The following is a 23162-nucleotide window of genomic DNA, read 5'->3' on the forward strand; positions in this document are numbered from 1 at the left end:
TATACAAATGTGTATTTTGTTCTTCAAAAAAAAAATTAGCCATTTAACAATTGTATTTAACAGACATATACATAATATTGCATGCTAACAAAACTGAATACACATTCTTTACATCAGTGCATGGAACATCCTCCAACATTGATCACAACTTAGGTCACAAGGCTAACCTCAGAAAATTAAAAATAATAATAAAAATTATTCTTTGTATCTTCTCAGAATAACATGGAATAAACGTTGAACTCTGTAGTAACAGAAATCTGAGTAACGTTGAACTCTGAGTAACAGAAATCTGTAAACTCACAAAAAGACATGGATACTAAATAATCTTATGCTGAATGATATCTGGGTCATAGATAAGATAAAGAAAGAATTTACCAAATTTTTTGGAACAAAATGATAATGAAGATGTGAACTACCAGAACTTCTGGAATACTACAAAGGCAGTCCTAAGAGGGAAATTTATAGCACTGCAAGTCTTCCTCAAGAGAACTGAAAGAGAGGAAATCAACAACTTAATGGGACAGCTCAAGCAACTGAAAAAGGAAGAACTTTCCAACCCCAAACTCAGCAGAAGAAAATAAATACCCTAAATTAGAGCAGAATTAATTGAAATTGAAAATAAAAGAATTATACAACAGATTACAAAAAAAAAAAAATTTAAACTTCAATAAAATAAATAGAACTTTGGCCAACCTAACCTGAAATAAAACAGCAAAATCTTTAGATTCATCAATCAGGAATGACAGAGACGAGATAACCACAGTCTTTCCAGAAATTGAAATAATACTTAAGGAATATTACAACTAATGCTATTCTCAGAAATATGAAAATCTGAAGGAAATTGACCAATACTTGGAATCATGCCACCTTCCAAGATTTAGCCAGGAAGAAGTGGAAATACTGAAAAAGCCTACATCAAGTTCTGAAATAGTATCAACTATGCAAAATCTTTCCAAAAAGAAAAGCCCAGGACAAGATCGCTTAACATCAGAATTCTATCAAACTTTTAAAGAAGAACTATTACCCATATTACTTAAACTTTTCCAAAACATAGAAAAAGAAGGAATACTTCCCAACACATTCTATGAAGCAAATATCACCCTGATCCCCAAACCAGGAAAAGACCCAACAAAAACAGAAAATTATACACCAATACCTCTAATGAATATTTTTTAAATTAAATCATAGCTGTGTACATTAATGTGATCATGGGACACCATACACTAGTTTCATAGACCGTGTGACACATTTTCATCACACTGGTTAATATAGCCTTCCTGGCATTTTCTTAGTTATTGTGCTAAGACATTTACATTCCACATTCAATAAGTTTCACATATACCCTTGTAAGATGCACCGCTGGTATAATCCCACCAATCCCCCTCCCTCTGACCACCTCCCCCCTTCCTACCCTCCCTTTCCCCTTTTCCCCTATACTCAGGTTGTAACTGGGTTATAGCATTCATGTGAAAGCCATAAATTAGCTTCATAGTAGGGCTGAGTACATTCGATACTTTTTCTTACATTCTTGGGATACTTTACTAAGAAGAATATGTTCCAGCTCCATCCATATGAACATGAAAGAGGTAAAGTCTCCATCTTTCTTTAAGGCAGCATAATATTCCATGGTGTACATATACCACAACTTATTAATCCCTTCATGTATTGATGGGCACTTGGGCTTTTTCCATCACTTAGCTATTATGAATAGGGCTGCAACAAACATTCTGGTACAAATATCTTTGTTGTGATGTGATTTTTGCTCTTCTGGGTATATGCCTAGTAGAGGAATTATAGGATTGAATGGCAGATCAATTTTTAGATCTCTAAGTGTTCTCCATACATCTTTCCAAAAGGAATGTATTCATTTGAGTTCCCAGCAGTTCCCTTTTCTCCACATCCATGCCAACATCTTTGGTCTTAGGATTTTGTGATATAGGCTAGTCTTACTAGAGTTAGATGATATCTCAAAGTGGTTTTGATTTTTGATCTCCCAGAAAATTTCCCTTTTCTCCACATCCATGCCAACATCTCTGGTCTTAGGATTTTGTGATATAGGCTAGTCTTACTGGAGTTAGATGATATCTCAAAATAGCTTTGATTTGATTTTCTCTGATGATTAAAGATGATGAGCATTTTTTCATATGTCTGTAGGCCGCGCTCGTGTCTTCTTCAGAGAATTTTCTCTTCAAATCCCTTGCCCAGCCTGCGATGGGATCACTTGTTCTTTTCTGGCCTTATATGTTTGAGTTCTCTGTCGATTCTTGTTATTAAACATTTGTCGGAGACATAACCTGCAAATATCTTCTCCCATTCTGAGGGCTGTTTGCTTGCTTTAGTTACTGTGTTCTTGGATGTGCAGAAGCTTTTTTAGTTTTATCAGGTCCCAGTAGTGTATTTTTGAAGCTGCTTCAATTGCCCGCGGGGTCCTCCTCATAAAATACTCGCCCAGGCCGATTTCTTCAAGGGTTTTCCCTCAACTCTCTTCTAGTATTTTTATAGTTTCATGTCTTAAGTTTAAATCTTTAATGCAGTAAGAGTCTGTCTTAGTTAATGGTGAAAAGTGTGGGTCCAGTTTCAGTCTTCTGCAGGTTGCCAGCCTATTCGCCCATCACCATTTGTTAAACAGGGAATCTTTTCCCCAGTGAATGTTTTTAATTTGCTTGTCAAAAATCAAATAGCGGTAAGTAGCAGGATTCATCTCTTGGTTCTCTATTCTGTTCCAGACATCTACTTCTCTGTTTTTTGCAAATACCATGCTGTTTTGATCACTATCAATTGGTAGTATACTCTGAGGTTTGGCAGCGTGATTCCTCCTTCTTTTTTTTTTTATTTCTAAGTAATATCTTGGCTATTCAAGATTTTTCTGATTCCATATAAAACGAAGTATTGTTTTTTCAAGATCTTTAAAGTACAACAGTGGAGCATTAATAGGGATTGCGTTAAAATTATATACTGCTTTGGGTAGTATGGGCATTTTAACAATGTTGATTCTTCCTACCCATGAGCATGGTATGTTTTTCCATTTGTTAAGATTTTCAGCTATTTCTTTACTTACAGATTCATAGTTCTCTTTATAGAGAGCTTTCACGTCCTTTGTTAGGTAAACTCCCAAATATTTCATCTTCTTTGTCACTAGTGTGAATGGGATAGAGTCCTGAATATTTTTTTCAACTTGACTATTGTTGGTATATATAAAGTCTACTGATTTATGAATGTTGATTTTGTAACCTGAGACGCTGCTGTATTCCTTGATCACTTCAAAGAGTTTTCGAGTAGCATCCCTAGTGTTTTCCAGATATACAATCATATCATCTGCAAAGAGCAAAAGTTTGATATCTTCTGAACCTATATGTATACCCTTGATTTCCTTTTCTTCCCTAATTGCAGTGGCTAAAACTTCCATTACAATGTTAAAGAGCAATGGAGACAATCGTAAGCCTTATCTGGTTCCTGATCTGAGTGGAAATGATTTCAGTTTAACTCCATTCAATATGATCTTGGCTGTGGGTTTGCTGTAGATGGCCTATATCAGTTTAAGAAATGTCCCTTCTATACCTATTTTCTTAAGTGTTCTGATCATGAAGGGATGCTGGATATTATCAAAAGCTTTCTCTGCATTGATTGAGATAATCATGTGGTCTTTGTTTTTTAATTTGTTTATGTGGTGAATTATACTTATAGATTTACGGATATTGAACCAGCCTTGAGACACTGGGATAAAACCAACTTGTTCATGATGTATAATTTGTTTGATGTGTTGTTGGATTCTGTTTGTTAGAATGTTGTTGAATATTTTTGCATCTATATTCATTAGTGATATTGGTCTATAATTTTCTTTTCTTGTTGGGTCTTTTCTTGGTTGGGGGATTAGGGTGATGTTTGCTTCATAGAACGTGTTGGGTATTTCTCCTTCTTTTTCTACCTTTTGGAACAGGTTGAGTAATATAGGTACTAATTCCTCTTTAAAGGTTTGGTAGAATTCTGACGTGAAACCATCTGGTCCCGGGCTTTTCTTTTAGGGAGGTTTTGCATGGTTGATGCTATTTCAGAACTTGATATGGGCCTGTTCATTATTTCTACTTGATTCTGGCTATGTCTTGTAAGGTGACGTGCTTTCAAGTATTGGTCTGTTTCCTTCAGATTTTCATATTTCTGAGAATAAAGTTTCTTGTAATATTCATTAAGGATTTTTTGAATTTCTGGGAGTCTGTTGCTATTTTGTCTTTGTCATTTCTGATTGATGAAATTAGAGATTTTACTCTTTTTTTCCTGATTAGGATGACTAAGGTTTATCTATTTTACTGACCTTTTCAAAAAACCAACTTTTTGATTTATTCATCTGTTGTATTATTCTTTTGTTTTCAATTCTGCTCTAATTTTTTTTCTTTTCTTCTACTGGGTTTGGGGTTGGAATGTTCTTCCTTTACCAGTTGTTTGAGATGTCCCATTAAGTTGTTAACTTCCTCTCTTTCTGTTCTCTTCAGGAAGGCTTGCAGTGCTACAAATTTCCCTCTTAGAACTGCATTTGCAATATCCCAGAGGTTCTGATATTTCATATCTTTATTGTCATTTTGTTCCAAAAATTTGGCAATTTCCTTCTTAATCTCATCTCTGACCCAGCTATCATTCAGCATAAGGTTATTTAACTTCCATGTTTTTGTATGAGTATGCGGATGCCTGTTGTTACTTAGCTCAATTTTTATTCCATGGTGATCCAAGAAGATGCAACAAATAATTTCTACACTTTTAAATTTTCTGCGGTTAGACTTGTGACCTAAAATGTGATCGATTTTGGAGTAAGATTTGTGGGCTGATGAGAAGTATGTGTATTCAGTTTTGTTGGGATGAAATGTTCTGTAGATGTCTGCTAAATGCAAATGTTGGATGGTTAGGTTTAAATCTAAAATTTCTTTGCTCAACGTCTCATTGGGGAATCGATCCAAAACTGCCAAAGTAGTGTTGAAATCTCTGACTATTATGGAGGTGGACAAATCAAGTTGCTCATGTCAGTTTGAGTTTCTCTTATAAATTGAGGTGTGTTCTGGTTTGGTGCATAGATATTAATAATTGAAATCTCATCATATTGAGTATTATCCTTAACAAATATGAAGTGACCATTCTTTTTTTTTTTTTTTTTTTTTTTGTGGTTTTGTTTTTTTTGGCCGGGGCTGGGTTTGAACCCACCACCTCCGGCATATGGGACTGGCACCCTACTCCTTTAGCCACAGGCGCCACCCTGAAGTGACCATTCTTATCCTTCCTTACTTTTGTTGGTTTATAGCCTATTGTATCTGCAAATAAAATTGCAACATCTGCGTTTTTCTGATTACCATTTGCCTGAAATATGGATGACCATCCTTTCACCCTGAGTCCATATTTGTCTTTTCAGGTAAGATGTGACTCTTGTCTGCAGCAAATATCTGGCCTGAGTTTTTGTATCCAGTCATATAACCTATGCCTGTTTAGAGGAAAGTTTAAGCCATTCACATTAATGGAGAATATTGATAAGTCTGGTAAAATTTTGGGTATGAAGTTTTTCAAAAGTCCAGTGGACATTTTTAATCCTTTCGCCAGTGTGGAAGTTGGAGTTTGATCAAAAGTTTCTGAGTGAGTTTACTTTTGTGGTAGAGGATTGGGCTGGTCATAATGGAGGATAGGTCTGAGAATATCCTGAAGAGCTGGTTTGGTTATGGCAAATTTCTTCAACATATAAATCTCATTAAAGTATTTCCTTTCTCCATCATAAATGAAACTCAGTTTAGCTGGATACAGGATCTGGGGTTGATAGTTATTTTGCTTTAGGAGATTAAAATTCGATGACCACCCTCTTCTGGCTTGAAAAGTTTCAGCAGAGAGATCTGCAGTCATTCTAATATTCTTCCCTTTGTAGGTAATGGCTTTCTTCCATCTGGCTGCTTTGAGAATTTTCTCCTTCATATTAACTTTAATTAAGTTAATTATGATATGCCTGGGGGATATCTTATTGGGGTTGAGTAGTGCTGGGGTTCTGAAGCTGTCTGCTATCTGAATTTCAGAATCTCTAGGCATGTCTGGAAATTTCTCTTTAATAATTTCATGGAGAAGGGCCTCTGTGCCTAGTGAGGCCACATAATCGTGTTCAGAAATTCCAATGAGGTGGATATTAGCCTTCTTCAAATTATCCCAGAGGTCTCTGCGAGAGAGAGAAAATTCCATTTTTGCTCTCCAATTCTCTTCCTCTTTGAGAGTTTGGAAGTGTTCAAAGGCTTTGTCTTTATTGTCAGAAATCCTTTCTTCTGCTTGCTCCACTCTGTTCCTGAGAGATTGTACTGTATTTTTCAGATCTTTGAGGTCTGCAAATTCTTGCTTCAGTGTGTCAAAATCTTTGGTGGTTTTGTCTTTAAATTCATTAAATTCTTGTGACAACTTTTGAATTTATCCTCAAATTCCTAATTACTAATATTGAATTAATGCTTGAAGTTTTAATTCCTAATTTTCCTCCACTTTATTAATCTTGTTTGCTGTCCAAATTCTGAATTTTATTTCTGACATCCCAGCCATTTGTTTATGAATGGGATCTTCAATTACATCTGCCATATCTTTCCTTGTGTGGGTTGATCTATTCTGGTTATTCATGTTACCAGAGTTTTTCCATTCATTCTGCCCCATGATTGTTTTACTCCCGTTGATTTTTCCCCTGGAGCTTTGTCGAGGACTCATACAGTGCTGTGACCTGAGAAACTGGGGCTCTGTTTAGTGTGGTGGGGCTAAGTAGTTCTGTCTTGTTTTCAGCTGGTTTCTGTTCGACCCTAGTGAAACAGTTACTCTGAGTTGAAGTCTCAGCTGTGGAGAAATACCAGCAATTAAGTGACCCCGTTCACTACAGGGAACAATTGAAAAGGAAAATCAAAACTTCCTACAACCACACACCCAGGGCACCACCTTAATAGTCCTCAGGCAATTGGCTCAGTTCAAAAGATCCAAATCAGTTGTCTCAGTCAGTACCTGTCTCAGGTTGGAGAGTTTAAGAGGTTTCTAGGAACTGTATCACAGGGGTCTGGTGACTACTCTTGTATGGCTTGTTCCAGTGCTGCGTGGAGTCAGGAGGAACAATCCAGCAAATAGATCAGTCTTGGAAGGTTGATGCCTCCTTTCCCACCTTGCTCCTCTGTTACACCCAGTCACTGATAGCCCTGCAGTTGGCTGACCCAGTTGCCTGTAGTGAACATCTAATGAATATTGATACAAAAATATTCAACAAGATCCTATCAAACAGTATTCAGCAACACAAGAAACAAATTATTCACCACTACCAACCGGGTTTAATCTCAGTACCTCAAGCCTGGTTCAATATATGGAAATATATAAAACTAAAACATCACATGAAAAAATTAAAAAAACAAAGACCATATGATTCTCTGAATTGATGCAGAAAAAGCTTTTGATAATATCCAGCATCTTTTTATGATCAGAACACTTATGAATACAGATACAGATGGACATTTCTTAAACTGATAGAGGCTATCTACAGAAAATCTACAGCCAATATTATATTGAATGGAGTAAAATTGAAAATATTTCTACTCAGATCATTACCTCAGCAAAGCTGCCCACTATCTCCATGGCTTTTTAACATTGTAATGGAAGTTTTAACCATTGCAATCAGGCAAGAGAAGGAAATCAAGTGTATCCATGTAGGGTCAGAGGAGTTCAAACTTTCACTCTTCTTAGATGATATGATCACATACCTGGAAAACCCCAGGGACTCAACTACAAAATTCTTAGAAGTGATCAAGAAAAACAGCAGTGTCTCAGGATTCAAAATCAACACTCACAAATCAGTAGCAGTCATATATACTAACAATAGTCAAGCTGAAAAAAACAGTGATTGGCTCTTTTCCCTTTACAGTAGTGCCAAGCAAAATGAAATATCTGGGATTGTATCTGAAAAAGCATGTGAAAGACCTCTATAAAGAAAACTATGAAATTATGAGCAAAGAAATAGATGAAGATGTCAACAAATGTAAAAACAAACCATGTTCATGACCAAGAAGAATCAACATTGTTAAAATGTCCATACTACCCAAAGCAATCTACAGATTTAATGCAATCCCCATTAAAGCACCTGTGTTATACTTTAAAGCTCTGGAAAAACTAGTACTTCGTTTTATATGGAAAAAGAAAAAAAACTAAAACAGCCAAGACATTACTCAGAAATAAAAACAAATCAGGTGTAATCATGCTACCAGACTTCAGACTATACTAAAAGTCTATAGTGATCAAAACAGCATGGTATTCATACAAAAATAGAGAGGTAGATGTATGGAACATAATTGAGAACCAAGAGATGAATTCAGACACTTATCCACATTTGGTCTTCGATAAGCCTATCAAAACCTTAAATTAGGGGAAAAACTCTCTATTTAACAAATGGTGCTGGGTGAATTGTCTGGAAACTTGTAGAAGACTGAAAATGCATCCACAACTCTCACTGTAACAAAAATTGATTCTCACTGGATAAAAACATAAACCTAAGACATAAAACCATAAAGATTCTTGGAAAGAGTGCAGTGGAAATACTGGAAGAAATTGGCCTAGGAGAAAATTTTATGCGGAGGACCCCCAGGGCAAATGAAGAAATACCAAAAATACATTACTGGGATCTGATTAAACTAAAAATCTTCTGCACTGCCAAGAACATAGCAAGTAAAGAAAGTAGAGTGTGCTCAGAATGGGAGAGGATATTTACAGGTTACATTTCTGAGAAAGGTTTGAAAACTAGAATCTACAGAGTATACAAACTTATTAATAAGAAAAGAGTTGGTGATCTCAATTAACTATTGTCAACAGACCTGAACAGAAGCTTCTCCAAAGAAGGCAGGCACAAGGTCTACAGACACATGACAAAATGCTCATAATCTTTAATCATCAGAGAAATGCAAATAAAAACCACTTTGAGATACCATCTCATTCCAGTAAGAGTAGCCCACATAACAAAATCCCAAAACTACTTATGTTGGCATGGGTGTGAGGAAAAGGGAATAATTCTCCACTGCTGGTGGGAATGCAAGCTAATATGTTCCTTTTGGAAAGAAGTTTAGAGAACACTCAGGTATTCAAAAATGGACCTACCATTAGATCCTGAAATTTCTCTACTAGGAGTATATCCAAGACCTAAAATCACTTTGCAAATAAGATATTTGCACCAGGGCGGCGCCTGTGGCTCAAGGAGTAGGGCGCCGGTCCCATATGCCAGAGGTGGTGGGTTCAAACCCAGCCCTGGCCAAAAACCACAAAAAAAAAAAAAAAGATATTTGCACCAGATTATTCATTGCAGCTCAATTCATAATAGCCAAGTAATGGAAGAAGCCAAAATGCCCAGGGAGGTTGATTGGTGGGATTACACCTGTGGTGCATCTTACAAAGGTACCTGTGAAACTTAGTAAATGTAGAATATAAATGTCTTAACACAATAACTAAGAAAATGCCAGGAAGACTATGTTAACCAGTGTGATGAAAATGTGTCAAACGGTCTCTAAAACCAGGGTATGGTGTCCCATGATTGCATTAATGTACACAGCTATGATTTAATAATAAAAAAGTGCCCATCGACCAATTAATGGATTAATAAATTGTTGTATATGTATACCATGGAACACTATGAAGCCTTCAAGATAGATGGAGACATTACCTCTTGTTTACGTAGAGGGACATGGAACTTATTGTCCTGAGTAAAGTATCTCAAGAATGGAGGAAAAAGTATCCAATGTACTCAGTACTTCTATGAAACCTACTTATATTTACTCACACTTTGTTATGAAAGGTAGAACACAACTGTACCCCAGGATTAAGGAGAGAAATGGAGTGAGAAGGGAGGAAAGGGGGGGAGGTTTGATAGAAGAAGGGTAAATAGCGGGACCACAACTATGGAGCATATTGCAAGTTTACAAGTCAAATCTGTCAAGTTTAGAATACAAATGTCTTAACACAATAATCAAATAAATATGGCGAAAGCTATGTTGGTAGGTTTGATGTAAGCACATCAGATTGTATAAAAAAATCAACACATTGTACCCCCATATGCATAAATGTATTCATGATATATGTGTATATGACTTAATACAGAAAATAAATAAATCTGTATTTGCTTTGGGAATTATGGACTTTTTTTTTTGTAGAGACAGAGTCTCACTTTATGGCCCTCGGCAGAGTGCCGTGGCATCACACAGCTCACAGCAACCTCCAACTCCTGGGCTTCAGTGATTCTCCTGCCTCAGCCTCCCAAGTAGCTGGGACTACAGGCGCCCGCCACAACGCCTGGCTATATTTTGGTTGCAGTTCAGCCGGGGCCAGGTTTGAACCTGCCACCCTCGGTATATGGGGCTGGCGCCTTACCAACTGAGCCACAGGCACTGCCCAAGGGAAGTATGGACATTTTAACAATGTTATTCTTCCTAGCCATGAGCTTGGTATATTTTTCCATTCATTAACATCTTCAGCTATTTCTTTTTTCAGAGCTACATATCTTTCTAGATATAGTCACAGATATTTCATGTTCTTTGGAACTATTGTAAAGGAAATAGAGTGTTTGGAGATTCAAATACAAAACTCCTAGAAGTGATCAAGGAATATAGCAGTGTCTCAGGATACAACATTTCCATTCTTTTTTTTTTTTTTTCTTTTAGTTATTGGCCAGGGCTGGGTTTGAACCCACCACCTCTGGCATATGGGGACCATGCCCTATTCCTTTGAGCCACAGGCGCTGCCGTCCATTCTTTCCTTTCCTTCATTCTTTTCTCACTTCTATCACTCTCCTTTTCACCTTAAGGGAACTTCTATGGTAACAACAAACAAACTATAGGTGATCCCTGAATGCGTAGTCTTGATCTCTATACTTGAAATGGGTGAATTGTGGGGTGTGTGAATTATATTGTACAGAGTTGTTATTTTTTAATCAATGGGTTGTTATCTATGAGGAAAATAGAGAAAAACCTTCAGCAAAACATAGCATCAAAGCTCACACCTATAATCCAAGTAATTTCGGAGGCTGATTCAGAAAGATCACTGGAAGATAAGGGATTTCATACCAGATTGAGCAACATAGTAAAACACCACTTATCTAAGAAATAAGTTCAAAACTTCACCAGCAGTGGTGGAATAGGCCTTCACTCTCAGCTACTCAGAAGCATAAACTCAGGAGGATCCCTTGAGGTTAGCAGCTTGCATTTCCTTGAGCCATGATAGTACCAATGTATTTTTTGGGGGGGAAAGGGGGAAATACAGTATCCAATCTATAATATAGATACTACATAGATGCTGGAAAAGTTCGGTTGCATACAAAATACTTTATACACGTATCTTAAATGGGATTTATTACCAGGATTGCCAGTCCAGCACAATATGGAAAAATAAAATAATAGAACACACTACATTAATAGAATCAATAAGGAAAACAACACGGTCACTTCAAGATACACAGAAAAGGCTTTTGACATTGGCAAAATATCTTGTTGATATAATCTTTTTAAAATGTTAGATGAGGGGAGGTGCCTTTTGCTCAGTGAGTAGGGCTCAGGCCCCATATACCGAGGGTGGTGGGTCCAAACCTTGCCCCAGCCAAACTACAACCACCACAACAAAAAAATCTTATATGAGAAGGTAAAGTCTTAAGGACAACAAATGGGATTTACAGATGAGTGGATACATATAACATGTTATATTCACATGATGGAATTCAACAATCAAAAGGAATGAAGTGCAAATTTATGTTACAATAGGTACTAAACTTAAAATCATTATGATAAGGGAACAAGGCCACTGACAAAAGACCACACACAGCATGACTGAACTCAGAATAAAACATCAAGACAAGACCAATTGTCTGCTAGGATTAGGGGGCTAATGGGGGAGGGTTGTGGGGAAGATGAAAGTGACTGCTAGTAGGTATTGATGTTCTTTGTGTGGGGGGGAGAAGACAAAGTTCTAAAATTACATTCGGATGATACCTGTACAATTGAGTGACTATACTAAGAAACACAGAATTGTACACTTTCAAAGGGTGAACTACATATTTCCATGAAGGTACTTGACGGTGTTTTCCAAAACTTGAGGTACTCAAAAGGCACACAACATAAGTAGTATCCAGGTCATGTGAGTACTTGAGATACAGTCAATCCTATCTTCCTGCTCACACACAGGTTACCATCAATTGACATGGAGGGCACATTGTGTCATCTTACCGAAGTTGTCATTTTCTTTTTCCTTGACACAGATTTTGATACCTCCCCCTTGGGTAGAGTGCCATGACGTCATTAAAGCTAACTGCAATCTCAAATCCAGGGCTCAACAGACCCTATTGGGTCAGCCTCCTCAGCATCTGGGAGTCCTGGGGCTCTCCCAGAGTGCCTGGTTACATTGGACCACAAGCTTCAGCCTCCCAGGGTTACAGTTGTGAGGCACCACTCCAGACATCGAAGTTGGGATATTTTTCAAACTATGGTTGGTGGCCAGTGGTGGTGTTTCATGCCTGTCATCTTGGTACTTTGGGAGTCCCCATCAGTGGGATTGTCTGAGTTTCTGAATTGGAGACCAGCCTGAGCACTAGTGAGATCTCCATTTCTGAAAAATAAAAATGGCTGGATGTTATGCAGGCACCTGGAGTCCCAGTTAAGGGAATAGGTTCGCTTGATGACAACACTTGAAGTTTATTGTGAGCTATGATACCAGGGCACTCTACCCAGGGCAAGAAAAGGAGACTCTGTCTCAATACATAAATGGAGAAAAACATTGGTAGGAAACTTACCCTTTACTTTTACTTTTGCCCATGGATCTAGAGTTGAAAATTTTCCCCTAGATTAAATGTCAACTAAAGAAATTATTCTCTCACAGGGAAATTGTTTTCCTACAACCTCTATTAATCAACCCTTTTGATTTTATGTAACTCTGACCCTTTAATCTCCTAGATTCATGTAGTCACTGGAAACCAACCACACAGTGAATTTTTGACTCAAAAGAGGATTTTCATATGCACACTAAAAAATCCAGAGTATACTGTCCACCTCTTCTTTTGGGCTCCTTTAATCTGGGCCAATATTCCCTTGCCCCAATCAGTCCAAGCCCAGGGACCAGACATCTCTACGGGACCCCTACCCATCAGAACAACTGGCAATATCTTAATGAACCAATCCCAAACCCAGTTATCCTGCCTCTTTTACACCCTCTGGGGGGCACAATAAATCTCATCCTTTATGTAGTCTCATATTCCCTCTGTCTACTGATCTCTTCTTGATCTTTGGTTCTTGGCAATTGTGCCTAGCAAATTTTATTTCTTTTATTATTTCTTTTATTATTTTTCATTTGACAGACTCTCAATCTATTGCACATGCTAGTGTCATAGCATCAGCCTAGCACACAGCAACATCCAACAGTTGTGTTGAAGGGATCCTCCTGCCTCAACCTCTGGAGTAGCAGGAACTAAATGCAAGGGCCGCAACCCTTGAAAATCTTTTCTATTTGAGTACAAACTAACTGTGTTTTGGGGACTGAGGGTATCTTGCTGTTGCTCAGCGTAGTTTCTAACCCCTGAGCTCAGGGGATTATTACACCTTGGCTTCCCAGAGCAACAAAATATTGTGGTCATGTGTATCAAAAGTCATTGAGTTCTACTTAAGAAATTACCTTATCAGGGGCTCTGAGGAGTGTCCAATCCTCAGGCCCTGGTGACACATAGGGATTATGTCAGGATTGTTTTGCATATCTGTGGTGGCATATATCACCACAATTATGCACCAATCATTTTTTTGCTCATTAGGTTTCATTAGTGATTCTGTACTGAGCATGTGGCCCAACATAACTCTTCTCCTTCGTATCTGGCCAAGAAGATAAAAGATTGGACACACCTGTCTCAGAGATCGGGATAGTTTGACTTTACACGTAGGCTGATATTTCCCATGATCATCATAAGTAACTGCAGGTATGGAGTATACTACTGGACACTTTGTGTAGTCTTAAACTCTATACTTGAAATGGATGAACTGTTGAGTTTGTGAATTGTATCTGGATAGAGTTGTTATTTTTTAGTTTATTTTTTTATTGAGCAATAGTAATAATACTAATAATGCAAAAAAAGTAACATTCATTTTGTTAGAAAAGAGTATATCTTTATAGAATGCTTTGACTCTGAGGTTCAGTATAGAGTCATCAGTTAACTTCTTATTTTTTTCCAAAGTCTCAAAAATTAGACAACCAAAATTTTTAATAAAAATAAAATATAATTGTAAAAAACATACCATGACAAATCTTGTAGTCTATAGTAAAGAAGAAATATTTCAAAATCATTCTGCCCGCTGGGCCGAGGGAAAGGTGAGGAACGGTTGCAGGTCCTGCCAGACAATGCTGAGCAGAGCATGCCACAGGCTCACCTTGGCCCTGCTGGGGACACGCTCACAGATGTCTGTGGTAGCCCATAGGTGCTTGCACGCGTCGCGGCCCTCAACAGACGGGAGGGAAAAGGCAGGGGAGCCACCCAGCAGCTTTAACCTGGTGCTGCTGGAGTTCCTGGCATGCCCACTCTCCAAGAAGCCTCTCAGATATGAAGCATCAACAAATGAATTGATAAATGAAGAGCTAGGAATAGCCTATCCAATAATTGATGGAATTCCTAATATGACACTACAGGCAGCTAGGATGACACGTCAAACTAAGAAGCAAGAAGAAATGGAACAACACTAGGTTATAATTTTTTAAAAAGCCACCACAACAACTAAATTTTCTTAGTACCATGTATCTTTTAAAGCAGAGTGGAGGGTAATAAGTGGAGGAGAAGAGTGTTCTGTCTCTTCCTACATTGACTGTTCTTATTCCACTGGTCTCTTTAGCAGGACTGTTCTACTCAGCCTCTGTGGAAGAAAACTTCCCCCATGGCTGCACTAGCACAGCTAGTCTTTGCTTTTACAGTCTGCTCCTGCCGATCACCATACCAGTGTATGTGTTCTTCCATCTTTGGACTTGGAAGGGTATTAAACTCTTCCGGCATAATTAATAAAACCAGAGCCAAGAGGGTATCTATATATTGATATGTCTTGGGTGTCTAGCTTTGAAAGTTCAACTGAATGGAAATACTGGAGACCCATTTAATTTTTGGGACAGACGCTTTTGCCTTCCTTATGTCAGGCTTAGGATGGTGGGAGGCTTAAGCTGCACAAGCTTCTTTTATTATACCCTTGTTCTGCCTTTGTTTTCTGAAGGTTCTGACTTAATAATTGCTGTATCAGGAGAAACATTTTGGCAGTGTTTTGTTGGACATTAACACATCTGATGACTAATTCTTATTCATCTGTTTAGTCATTTGAAATTTTGTTTGTATAGCTTCAAGGTATTAGGTAAAGTCACCAGTAGAGAACACTGAAATAATTCCAAAGGAGCTATGTTGGAATGGTTGTAGAGAAATGCGTTTGCACTATTGTGTTATAAAACCATAAAATAAAATGGAAATTTCATGTACTTAGAAAACAAACAAAAGAAATCATTCTACTTCATCTGGATATACCTTATACTAAAATTGAAAAAAATATATATTATTATAAAAACACAAACATATTACACTTATGAGGATGAAATTTCCTAAACAAAATATTAACAAGTTGAATTAAAATTTAATGTTCAAGTAATATACTTTGGTCAAAATTAAATCCAATTTATGTAAGAATTAGTCACTATTTTCTTTTCTTTTTTTTTTCTTTTACTTCCCCCACCTCCTCCCTTCTTCACTCTCTGTGTGCTCTCCCCTTCCCCAATGCCCCACCCTGTCATTAATTGTCCTCATATCAAAGTAGAATACATAGGATTCATGCTTCTCCATTCCTGTGATGCTTCACTAAGAATAATGTGTTCCACCTCCATACAGGTTAATACAAATACTGCAAAATCTCCTCTTTTAAGGGCTGAATACTATTCCATGGTATACATATACCACAGCTTGCCAATCCATGGGTTCAGGGGCATTTAGGCTGTTTGCACATTTCAGTTATTGTAAATTGAGCTACAATAAACACTATAGTATCTATTAAAAAGTGTCTTTATAATAAAATGTTTTATTTCTTCTAGATAGATGCCCAGTAATGGGATTGCAGGATCAAATGGGAGGTCTAGGTTGAGTTCTTTGAGGTTTTTCCATACATCCTTCCAAAAAGGTTGTGTTAGTTTGGAGTCCCACCAGCAGTGTGAAAGTGTTCCTTTCTCTAGACATCTGCACCAGCAACTGCAGTTTTGAGATTTTGTGATATGGGCCATTCTTGCTGGGGTTAGATGATTTTTCAAGGTGGTTTTAATTTGCATTTCTCTAATAAATTGGGATAATGAGCATTTTTTAATATGTTTGCTGGCCATTCATCTGATTTTTTTAGAGGATATTCTGTTCATCTCTCTTCCCCAAAGATGTATGGGATTGTTGGTTTTTTCTTGTGGATTAATTGAAGTTCTATATAGATCCTAGTTATTAAGCTTTCTTTCTGATTCAAAATATGCAAATATACTTTCCCATTGAGTAGATTGTCTATTTTCTTTGGTTGTTGTCTGCTTGGCTGTACAGAAACTTTGCAGTTTCATTAAATCCCATTTCTTTATTATTGCTGTTGTTTCTATTGCCATGGCAGTATTCTTCATAAAGTCTTTCCCCAGGCCGATATCTTCCAGTGTTTTTCCTATTCATTTTTTGAGGATTTTTTTTATCATTTCGTGTCTTTAATTTAAGTTCTTTTTCCATCTGGAATCAAATTTTGTGAATGGAGAAAGTGCGAGTCCAGTTTCAATCTTTCACATGTGGATATTCAGTTCTCTCAGCACCATTTATTTTATTTTATTTTATTATTATTTTTTTTATTGTTGGGGATTCATTGAGGGTACAATAAGCCAGTTACACTGATTACAATTGTTAGGTAAAGTCCCTCTTGCAATCATGTCTTGCCCCCATAAAGTGTGACACACACTAAGGCCCCACCCCCCTCCCCCCATCCCTCTTTCTGCTTCCCCCCCAGCACCATTTATTGAATAGGAAGTCTTTCCTCCAGTGAATGTTCTTGTTTGGCTTATGGAAGATTAGGTGGTTGTAAGTTATAGGTTTCATTTCCTGGTTTTCTGTTCAATTCCAAATGTCTATGTCTCTATTTTTGTGCCAGTACCATGCTGCCTTGACCACTATGGCCTTGTAGTACAGCCTAAAATCTGGTATAGTGATACCCCTGGCTTTGTTGTTATTACTAAGAACGGCCTTAGCTATACGGGTTTTTGCCTGGTTCCATACAAAACACAGAATCATATTTTCCAAGTCTTGAAAATAGGATTTTGGTATTTTAATATGGATGGCATTGAATTGGTAGATTGCTCCGGGAAGTATAGACATTTTACCAATGTTGATTTTTCCCAGCCTTGAGCATGGTATGTTCTTCCATTTGTTAAATTCCTCTGCTATTTCCTTTCTTACAGTTTCATAATTTTCTTTATAAAGTTCCTTCAGATATTTTGTTAGGTATATTCTGACGTATTTTATTTTCACTGGGCCTATGGTGAAGGGAATTGTGTCCTTAATTAACCTCTCATCTTGGCTGTTGTTGATGTATAAAAAGGCAACTGACTTGTGGACATTGATTTTACAGCCTGAGACATTACTGTATTTTTTGATGACTTCCAAGAGTCTTGTTGTTGAGTCATTAGCATTCTCTAAGTAGAAGATCTTATCATCATCAAAGAGGGAGAGTTTGACCTCCCTTGTTCCCATTTGGATGCCCTTTATTTTCTTGTCTTGCCTAATTGTGTTGGCTAGAACTTCCAGCACTATGTTGAATAGTAATGGTGACAGAGGACAACCTTGTCTGGTTCCAGTTCTAAGAGAAAAAGCTTTCAGTTTTACTCCATTCAGTAAAATACTAGCTGTGGGTTTGTCATAGATAGCTTCAATCAGTTTAAGAAATGTGCCACTTATGCCTATACTCTGCAGTGTTCTAATTATAAAAGAATGTTGGATTTTATCAAATGCTTCTTCTGAATCTATTGAGAGCATCGTAGGGTCTTTGGTTTTACTTCTGTTGATATGGTGAATAACGTTTATGGATTCTGTATTTTAAGCCAGCCTTGCATCTCTGGAATGAAACCTACTTGATCATGAATGCAATATTTGTATCTACATTCATTAGTGAAATTTGTCTGAAATTCTCCTTTTTAGTTGGATATTTACTTGGCTTTTTTATCAAGGTGATGTTTGCTTCATAAAACATGTTGGTGAAGATTCCTTTCTCCTCAATTCTTTGGAATAATTTCTGCAACATAGAAATAAGCTCTTCCTTGAAGATTTGATAAAATTCTGGTGTGAAGCCATCCTGACCAGGGCATTTTTTTGTTGGGAGATTTTTTATTTTTATTTTTTTTATTTTTTGGATATCAGTACTTGAAATTGGTCTGTTCAGGAGATCTATTTCATCTGGGCTAAGTCTAAGGATAGGCTGTGTTTCCAATATTAATCCATTTCCTTCCCTTTGTCAAATTCCTGGGCATAAAGTTTCTGGTAGTGTTCAGAGGTAATCTTTTGTATCTCTGGGGCATCAGTTGTTATTTCCCCTTTATCATTTCTGATTGAGGTTACTAGAGATTTTACTTTCTTATTTCTAGTTAATCTGGCTGATGGTTTATCTATTTTATTTATTTTTTTCAAAAAAACAATTCTAGTTTCATTAATTTCCTGAATGATTTATTTTCAATTTCATTCATATCTGATTTAATTTTGGATATTTATTTTCTTCTGCTGGGTGTAATCTTAGATTGTTCTTCTTTTTCCAATTCCATAAGGTGGCTTTTGAGTTTCTTGATGTACTCTCTTTCTGTTTATCCAATGTAGGCTTCTAAAGCGATAATTTTTCCTCTTAGGACTTCTATTGCTGTATCCCATGGTTTTTGGTAGCTTGTGTCTTTATTTTGGTTATACTCAAGGAAGTTAATGATTTCATTTATTTCTCCTTGCACCCGACTGTCATTCAGCATAAGGTTGTTTAACTTCCATGCTTTGTGTGAGGTTAAAAGTTTTTGTTGGAGTTGAGTTCCACTTTTAGTACCATGTGGTTTGAGAAGATACAAGGTAAATTTTGAATTTTTTTGATTCTGTTGAAGTTTGTTTTGTGTCCTAGGATATGATCAATTTTGGAGAATGTTCCAGGATATGATGAGAAGAATATATATTCTTTATCTTTGGGATGAAGTGTTCTATATACGTCTATCAAGCACAGTTGTTCTATGGTCTAATTTAAATCTCTAATATCTTTGTTTAATTTTAGTTTAGAGGTTCTTTCCAGTTCTGAGACAGTTGTGTTAAAGTCCCCTGTTATCATGGTGTTATAGGATATCATATTGCTCACACTAAGCATGTCTGTTTCAAGAATCTTGGAGCATTTAAATTGGGTGCACAAATGTTTATAAATAAAATGTCTTCTTATTGTATTTTTCCCTTGAACAATATGAAGTTACCATTATTGTCTTTTTTGAGTTTAGTTGCTTTAAATCCACATGTATCTGAAAATAATATTGCAATCCCTTTATTCTTCTGAATTCTGTTTGCCTTAAAATTGACTTCAAACCCTTAACTGAGTTTTAATTTGTCTTTTGATGTGAGTTGTATTTCCTGAAGAAAGCAAATAGATGGCTTGTTTTTTTTTTAATCCAATCAGCCAATCTGTGCCTCTTCAGTAAAGAATTCCAGCCATTGACATTTCTTGAGATAATTGATAATTGCAGTAGGATTCTATTAACCTTATTTTGTGAAACTCCACTGCTTGGTTTTGTCTTTTGCATCATTGTGGAAGCTGGGTTCTGTCCTTTATGTGTGTCTACTTTGCTGAAGGTCCATTGTGATGGTCAGTGTGTAGAACAGGTTGAAATATTTCCTATAAAGCTGGTCTTGTTATGGAAAATTTCCTCAATGTTTGCATATCAGTAAAAGATTTGATTTCTCTGCCAGTTTTTAAGCTTATCTTAGTGGGATATAGAATTCTGGGCTAGAAATTGTTTTGTTTAAGTAGATTAAAGATAGACGACCAATGTCTTCTGGCTTGAAATGTATCATTAGAGAAGTCCACAGTCACCCTGATAGATTTGACCCTGTAGGTCAGTTGGTGCTTACTCCTGGCAGCTTGCAAACTCTTTTCTTTTGTCTTTACTTTAGAGAGATTCATCACAATGTGTCTTGGAGATGCTCTATTTGAGTCGAGGTGACCAGGAGACCGATATCCCTCTGAAAGGAGTATGTCATAATCTTTGGTGTTATTTGGGAAATTTTCATTTATAATATTCTCTAGAATGACTTCCATTCCTCTGGGTTATTCTTCTTCTCCTTCTGAGGTACCTATAACTCATATGGTTGCATGCTTCATAAAGTCCCGAAACTCTGTCAGTGAATGTTCTACTTTTCTCTCTCTTCTTTTCTGCCTCTTTAACTGTATGCATTATCTCAAGAGCTTTATCCTTTTCCTCTGAGTATCTTTCTTCTGAATGATATCATCTGTTGTTGATACTTTCTATTGCATCTTTAAGTTCCCTAATTGACTGCTTAAGTTCTTTCAGCTCTGCTATATTCTTTCTATATTCTTCATATCTTTCATCTCTTATTTGATTCTGTTTTTGGATTTTTTTTTTTTTGGTTATTTTCTACTTTCTCAGCAATTTCCTTCATTGTTTTTTGATTGTTTTCCATTTTCTCAGCAATGTCCTTCATTGTCTTAATCATCTATTTGAAATTCCCCTTTTGTCATTTCTAACATTTCTTCATAGGTGGAATCTTCTGTCGTAGCTACCCCATGGTCCCTTGAAGGGATTGCTCTGGCCTAGTATTTCATGTTGCCAGGATTATTCTGATGATTCTTATTCATGAGTTATTTCTTGTATCTGTTTCCTTGCCCTAATTTTCCTTTCATTTCCTCTTGCACTTTAAGTTACTGTGCCTCTGGACTAAAATTTTAATGAGTCCTTTTGGTACAGGACCAGAAGGATGAGAAGATTGAAGAGCATGAATGGAAAAAAGATGTAAAGAGGAAAGAAAAAAGAGAAAGAAGAGTGGGTGAGTAAAAGGAAATATTTAAATAAAGAAGAAAGGAACCGAAAGAAAAAGACAGGAGCAATACAAGTGTATATTAGGGTACTATGACCCAACCTTAAAAACCTCCAACCTCTGGGGTTCTGTGTTGGGTGGTTCCCTTGAGGTCAACAGCTCTTTTCCAGCCATATCAGACACAGTACCCCACCTCCACCAGGTAGAGAGGAAAAACAAAAATACTATAAATCAAACCAAAACAAACAAAACCCTTTATGGGATAAAATTGGGGGGAAAAACAAATAATGGGTGAAGAAACATTTGCAAAAATTTAATTCTAATTGTTAAAGAAGACAAATATGTAACATTGTATTTAAACTAGAGTATTGGAAAATAGGGAAAGAACAAAAAAGGGGGATAAAAGAAAAATGTCAAAGAAAAATGATGAAATTAAGAAAAACAAAACAAAACTAAACCCCCCAAACCAAAAAACCAAACAGTATATATATCTTACTGAATATTGTCTGGGAAACAGGTGATCTTCTGAGGTCTGAGATGTTAGTGACTATGTTGATACAGCTGGATGAGGTGGAGACTGAAGGCCTCTGCTGATTTCTCAGACCCTGCAGTCTTGAGAGCACAAGTGTCTCCTCAGCCCACTTAAAAGACACTCCACACTGTGAACCTTGGCCTAGCAGAAGCTTTCCAAGGAAAGTACTTATCAATGGCATCTCTCCTGGCATGGCTGCCCACTTTTCCAGTGTGTCAAAACCAGTCTCACTCTATGCCCCTGAGGGCCAAGGTTGTTAATCTGCCAAACACTTAGATCTCTGCTCTTTCCCAGTACCTCAGTCCCCACCTTTAGGCAGCTCAGTCACTAGATTACTCACCCGAAGTCTCCCAGATGATTCCTATACTGCAACCCACAGGGGCATCTCTGACAGAGTAGCTGTGTGGGCAGCCCTCACCTGAATATATTAGCTCCTTTCCAGCTCAGTGGCTCAGTCTGAGGTCCCAGACAAAGCCCAAAGTCATCCTCACACCTGCCCAAGATCGCCCAAGGCAATTCAATTGAGTGTCCAAGTCAAAAAAAAAAAAAAAAAACAACCCATATGTAAGGCTTTTCCTGCTTGCAGTCTCACTGTTACTATGGTTTCAGCAGTGGGCAGCCTCTGACTGAATAAACACACCTACCATTTGCCAGTTTTCTACCACTTTTGTCCACCTTGTGGGGTCTGGAAGTCTCTCACTGACTCCCTGTGTCACAAAATGGAGTTTTCAGAGCAGAAATCACCAGCCAGAGATACCTGAGGTCTTCTCTCCCAAATCTCACTGCACCTGGTAATGCAGAAACTGTTACTTGTCTGCCATCTTGCTTCTCTACTCAGCCAGAGGGAATGATGCCTCTTTCTGACTTTCTACCACACCATGCAGAGAGACAGCCAATGAGAGTGCAGATCTCTCTGGGCCTAGAAGCACTTGAACCTCCAGCCACTACTCTCTTTAAGTGGTCCCCAGTCTGCTTAGCTGCCTCTTCATACCTCTCCCCATGTAGTGGCACCCTCCTGAAATTCCTGGCTGGCTTTCTGGCCTCCAATGAAGATTGGACTTGTTATTTTTTCATCTATCGGCTTTTATCTGTGAGGAAAATAGAGAACAACTTTCACAAAAACATAAGCATGGACAAGCACCATAGCTCACACCTATAATCACAGAAATTTTAGGGGCCAAGGCAGAAAGATCACTGGAAGCTAAGGGGTTTCAGACTGGACCGAGCAACACAGTAAGAGCCCACTTTTCCAAGAAATAAGTGCAAAACTTCCCTGCAGTGGTGGTATCAGACTGAACTCTCGGCTGTTGAGAAGGATAATGTCAGGAGGATCACTTGAGGTTGACAGCTTGCATTTCCTCAAGCTATAATGGTACCAATATATTCTTATGAAGCAAAGGGGAAAATGCAGCATCCAATCTATAAAAGATATACTGTATAAGTGTGAGAAAATTCTGGTAGCATACAATATATTTCATGCATGTAATCCCAAATGGAATTTATTAAAAAAGATCACTAGGCTAGCTGAATATGGGAAGATCAAATAATAGAAACCACTATATT

At 37.3% G+C, this 23162-nt stretch overlaps 2 protein-coding genes across 2 annotated transcripts; both read left to right on the forward strand.

Annotated features, from left to right (window-relative positions):
- The first annotated feature begins 14329 nt into the window (after positions 1 to 14329).
- Positions 14330 to 14755, forward strand: LOC128577501 (protein preY, mitochondrial-like). Its single transcript, XM_053579739.1, has one exon. It carries the CDS (start codon positions 14374 to 14376, stop codon positions 14710 to 14712), a length of 339 nt encoding a protein of 112 aa, XP_053435714.1. The 5' UTR covers positions 14330 to 14373; the 3' UTR covers positions 14713 to 14755.
- Positions 14756 to 14794: 39 nt separating this feature from the next.
- Positions 14795 to 15022, forward strand: LOC128576976 (phosphatidylinositol N-acetylglucosaminyltransferase subunit Y-like; the record flags this gene model as incomplete). Its single annotated transcript, XM_053579063.1, has 1 exon — positions 14795 to 15022. A coding segment is annotated over one exon (228 nt), but the record flags the coding sequence as incomplete, so codon positions are not given.
- Between the last annotated feature and the right edge of the window lie 8140 nt (positions 15023 to 23162).

The sequence above is a fragment of the Nycticebus coucang genome, chromosome X (genome assembly GCF_027406575.1).
Source record: "Nycticebus coucang isolate mNycCou1 chromosome X, mNycCou1.pri, whole genome shotgun sequence".
Classification (NCBI taxonomy): Eukaryota; Metazoa; Chordata; class Mammalia; order Primates; family Lorisidae; genus Nycticebus; species Nycticebus coucang.

Coding starts and splice junctions, on each gene's coding strand:
- LOC128577501 (XM_053579739.1), top strand. CDS start 14,374: ATGCTGAGCAGAGCATGCCACAGGCTCACCTTGGCCCTGCTGGGGACA.